Source organism: Rosa rugosa, chromosome 4 (assembly GCF_958449725.1).
Source record: "Rosa rugosa chromosome 4, drRosRugo1.1, whole genome shotgun sequence".
NCBI lineage: Eukaryota > Viridiplantae > Streptophyta > Magnoliopsida > Rosales > Rosaceae > Rosa > Rosa rugosa.
In genome coordinates this window covers 17868104-17873645 of record NC_084823.1, presented here as the reverse complement: position 1 = coordinate 17873645, position 5542 = coordinate 17868104, and the positions used below count along the sequence as shown (strand labels likewise).

The following is a 5542-nucleotide window of genomic DNA, read 5'->3' as shown; positions in this document are numbered from 1 at the left end:
AAAGAAAGTGTGGTGATGTGCCCGAGCACTTCATGAGAAAGACAAAATCTTACGGCCACCGGGGTCAAGTCAACACTGGCAGCTCTCGGAGTCTCGGTAAATACTTCCCAGTTCTTAAATCTCCCAAAACCACAACCCACGTAACTGCACACGTCACAGACCACAAGTCACAGGCAGTGACATCATTGGTTCCAAACAGCCGACATTGTCTTCTAGCGCACACTCAAACGTATAAAGACCCAATTGTGTCTTCGATTCATTTCCAGACTACAACTAAAACTCCAAGAACTTGAAGTACCCAGATTGCAAGATCAGATAGATGGCTAACCAAGCTCCCACACTTCCTCTTCTTACTCCTTACAAAATGGGAAAGTTTGATCTTTCTCACAGGTAAACTTGCTTTAATCTTTCTCTCTGCATTGCATCTTACATTGGTTGATATTATTGCTAAGAGCCCAAGAACAGGTTTTGGTTTTCTCATCTTCCAAATTTGGAATTGGATCATTTTGTTTGTGCATTAGTTGACCATATTATGATCTAGGTTTTGGTTTGTAAACTCAGAAGATGTGTTTTTGGGAACTCCCAATTGAACAAAGAATGAGAAAGTTTACTGTTTGAGCATGAAAAAGTCTTGCGTTGTGATTGGTTGATCTATTGAGATACTTGCTTAATCTTACTCTACATTATATAATAATGATGTTGCTCAGACCCAAAGGATGTTGGTTTGGATGTATTTGTGTGCTGGGGTTATAATTTGCCATGATATGATCTGGGTTTGGTTGTGTAAAGTTAGAAGACCAGGTGTTTGAGGAAAGTCCCAATTGAGAGAACTAGGAAGATGAAAAAGTCTACTTCTTTTTGTGTATTATTGTAAATGGAATTTTTCACTGGTAGTGTAGCATCTTCTTCAACCAAGGGTTGTTTGCTCTTTTAGTTTGAATGAACAATGGAGATGATAATCTGGAACCTTCATTGGCTGGGTTTGTACTATTGTTATGTACAATTCGCATATTCACATCACTTCTAAACTTAGATGACCCGTTGTTTGCGGAAAGTCCCAATTGGTGAACAAGGAAAATGAAAAAAGTTGACTGCTTTTGTGTTTTTTCAAATTAGTTTAGCTATGCTCTTTGCTTGTAGCTTAGCTTACATCACTTCAAACGTATGATTCACTAGTAGTTTAGCATCTTCTGCCACCATGCATTTATTTGATCTTTAAGTTTGAATGAACAATCAAGGCCATACTTTCAAACATTGGAGAGTTCAAAAGGCCAAATTCTTGTTATATCTTTGTAACTAGAACATTGTAAATGGTATATGTGGTCAGCAGTGAAAGGACAGAAATTAGAATCAATAATCTTCACATCTTGATACAATTTATCTGCATAGATGATTACTACGACTGACACATTAATAATCAGTTGATGTTTCCGCCAGACGGGAATGGTACATGTGTGGGGAGTGAAGCCAGAAGGGTTCGTAACAACTGAACTGTCGCTTTGAATTCATCGTTAAATTTCTATTTTAGTTGCAATTTATTAGGAATAGTATTGCCCTTCCTTCTTGAGCATTTCATAATCCAATCCGGTTTATGTTTGGTAATGTTTCATATTTTGTTTGGCTTAGATAATATGATAATATTTTCAAGAGCTAGTTATGTTATCTCTTTCAAACTTGTCACTGGTCATATAGATGTAATTTCGTAGATACTGCCAGTGTCCAGTAAGACAATATTGATGGTTGTATTAATAAATGTTTAATTTGTTTATTTATTCCAGAGTTGTTTTAGCGCCATTGACTAGACAGAGATCATATGGAAATGTTCCCCAGCCACATGCCATCTTATATTACTCTCAGAGAGCATCTAAAGGAGGTCTTCTCATAACTGAAGCCACTGGAGTTTCTGACACAGCACAAGGGTAACTTCCTTGGTCCATACTAGAATTTTCGTAGCTATCAATTTTCTTTCTGTAAAATTTTAAGTCCCAAGATGCAGTAGAATTTGCAACTTCCCCATTTCAAATATCTGATCTCTTTTTGTTTCTTTCATATGTGAAGGTATCCAGATACTCCTGGTATATGGACAAAGGAGCAAGTTGAAGCATGGAAACCCATTGTCAATGCTGTACATGCTAAAGGGGGTGTCTTCTTTTGTCAGATTTGGCATGTGGGGAGGGTTTCAAATAGTGGTGCGTTCCTGACTTATACCTTTTTGACTTGACTTTATCATAGAAACCTTTGTGAGCATATGTGACTTATTAGACTAGTGAAGCATTTGAAAGCTAATTGTTTTTCCTTGTTTAATAGGATAACATAAAGTTTCAATGTGGAAGAAGTTGGATAAGTTAAAATAACTCAGAATTCAGAACTAGTGTAGCATCTGCTATGCCTCATAACAAGTGAATGACTGTGGCTGATGACATCTCGTTTCTCTGTTGGCAACATATTATGGTTTCTTAAAATCTCAGATTGGTTTCTAGGGAACCATTTTATGCCAAGTCAACCTGGAGAATAACATGAAAGATGGATATGTTTGATTGGGTCCAGAGAACTGCATTGCATAGTAACTGTATTTTACTGAACGATTTGAACCTATCCTATTATAAACTTCTTTTTCACCAATGTCATTATTTATCAATGTTGCTTCTGCTATGGGGTTGTTGTAGATCAATGAATTTGATGTTCCTTCAATATAATCTATTCTGTCTCATGGTGATTCTATTCCTCTTTGCCTATAGGCTTTCAGCCAGATGGGCAAGCTCCAATCTCTTCTACTGACAAGTCCCTAACCCCCCAAAAAGGATCTAATGGTATTGATGTTATGCAATTCACACCTCCAAGACGATTAAGGACAGATGAAATTCCTCAAATTGTCAATGATTTCAGACTTGCTGCAAGGAATGCTATGGAAGCTGGTAATCTTTTTAAGTTAAATATGAATGAATTTACATGTCCGTATTATATCAAAGTGGGGTGCTAGAAATGTCTTGTTTGATGATAAAAAAGTTGTAGTAGAAGAATAAAATGTACAAGTCTTCTAGGAATATCAATTTCTTACTTTCACTTCGTTATATGATCAATAAGTTATCATCTTCTCTTCGTTTTGGGGAATGACAAGTTTCAAAAATCTTCCTTTACCCTAATATTGTTGTTTGTTGATTTCATAGGCTTTGATGGGGTTGAAATTCATGGCGCCCATGGCTACCTTATCGATCAGTTTTTAAAAGATCAAGTAAATGATCGAACAGACCAATATGGTGGATCTCTAGAAAAGCGTTGCCGATTTGCACTAGACATTGTTGAAGCTGTTGTCAACGAGATAGGAGCAGATAAAGTTGGAATTAGATCATCTCCATTTGCTGACTATATGGAATCCGGAGATTCTAATCCAATGGAATTGGGCCTTTATCTAGTCAATTCCTTGAACAAATATGGAATCCTGTACTGCCACATGATTGAGCCAAGAATGAAGACACTTGGAGATAAAATTGAATGTCCCCACAGTCTTGTACCCATGAGAAAGGCTTTCAATGGTACCTTCATTGCTGCTGGTGGTTTTGACAGGAAAGATGGGAACAATGCTGTGGCTGAGGACCGTGCAGATCTTATCACTTTTGGTCGTTGGTTCTTGGCTAATCCAGATTTACCGAAGAGATTTGAGCTTAATGCTCCTTTAAATAAGTACATTAGAGATACATTCTACATCTCTGATCCCGTTCTTGGTTACACAGATTATCCATTTCTTGACAGCACTGCTTGAGTTTCCAGGCGAGTATGGGAAGCTTGAACTCGGTTATATATTATTGCTGCATTGGTCTGCTTTAAATTTTTCTTGTTGTTGAAGGATGTTGACATTTGTGTGCCTTATCAAACTAGGAGTAGTTCTATGATTGTAATAGGAGAGAAAGTTCTAGAATTCCTAGTCCTATTCGGAATAGTTTTCCTTGTATCATTAGAATATGTACTTTGTAATCCCTATATATAGGGCTTTCATTATCAATAATAGAATACACAATTCTCTCATCAATCTCTCTCAAATCTTACATACTAAAACACTTGTAACTTTTCTTTCATGGAATGTACAATTAAAATTAAAATAATAAATACCAAGGGGAAGTGGCTGGTTAACCAGACTGTAGAGTTCTCAATTGGTATAGTGTACGTTAGCTGTTTGATATTGTAAGTTGTGGTACTCTTCATGTGCCCTTTCAAGTTTCAAGTGTCTAATTGTAGTTTGTGGCTACGTGAAGATGCAAACTGATTGTAGCCTTGCACACGATGAATTCAATAAAAATGGCCTGTCTTTTGACTTGTAGCAACTACTGGATTTCCTGCTTTTGTGTATCTTAATAATGAGAGAAATATAACTTCTGAACTTTGCTAGCTGTTCACATTAACTTGTAGTTGAAAATACATTATAAGGGAAAACTAAAAGTTAAAAATCCATGGCAATCCTAATACTTATACTCTTGCATGATCATAATTCTTCATCATCATATCGGTCCAAAGCCCAGTATGAAGATGAAGTTTTATCTTTCCTGGTGATTGTGAGCTTTGTAGCCAAATTTTTTTAAGTTTAACTTTTAAAGAATAATGGGTTGTGAATTTGGGCAGGTCTAGACCAGTGGCGGAGCCAGGAATTTAGGCTTACTGGGGCACAAAAATATATATATATATATATAAATAAATAAAAATATAAAACCTTCAAATATATTTTCTATCTATGACAATGGTAATTGTCCTCGACGAGATTTCATATTTTGAAATCGTTGCATGATAGTTTCATCATCTATACTAGTAAAAATGTCTTTCTCAATATATGAAATCAAGCAATCATTCATAAACTCATCGCCCATTCGACTGCGCAAACGAGTCTTCACAATATTCATAGCAGAAAAAACTCTCTCTACACTTGCAGTCGCAACTGGTAAAATCAATGCTAATGTCAAAAGCAAGTACACCAGTGGATATGTCATATCTTTTTTTTTCTGAACCATCTTTTGTGCAAGATCAGTAATTCCCTTCAATTCAGAAAACTCAATGTTGGAGCGCATGTCTACTATGTAATTTTCAAGTTGATCATCAGGTGATGTTAACTGAAATAGCACTTACAATGTCCTTCTGAATATCAGGTGATGTTAACTTCAAATTTTCAGGAGCATTTTTCAATGTGACAGCTTTTATATCTTCATTATACCCGCATAACCATTCCAAAATTTCAAGAAAATTTCCTCGATTATTTGAATTTTCAGATTCATCATGCCCACGAAATGGAAGTCCTTGCTTCAAAAGAATTCTAACAACACCGATTGATGCACTTAAGCGAATCCGATAGTCAATCCGATCTTGGCTTGTATGATTTGACAATATGGTTTCAATATGTTGTTTTTGACTTAGTAACGCTTCACAATTTCTTTGAGCCTTGTTATGGGTACTGTTTGGCCCTCCAACATGACCATATACTAGACTCTTCTTCTTCCAGTTCTTAAATCCGTCACCGACAAAAGCATCACCACCTCCTTGTTTAAAAAGATAACAACAT

The 5542-nt window shown here is 36.2% G+C and overlaps 1 protein-coding gene across 1 annotated transcript; it reads left to right on the top strand.

The window, feature by feature from the left end:
• Positions 1 to 269: 269 nt before the first annotated feature.
• LOC133746055 (12-oxophytodienoate reductase 2-like) lies at positions 270 to 3987 on the top strand. Its single transcript, XM_062174216.1, has 5 exons — positions 270 to 390; positions 1779 to 1919; positions 2059 to 2189; positions 2739 to 2915; positions 3168 to 3987. Exons 1-5 carry the CDS (start codon positions 320 to 322, stop codon positions 3758 to 3760), a joined length of 1113 nt encoding a protein of 370 aa, XP_062030200.1. The 5' UTR covers positions 270 to 319; the 3' UTR covers positions 3761 to 3987.
• The last annotated feature ends 1555 nt before the right edge of the window (positions 3988 to 5542 follow it).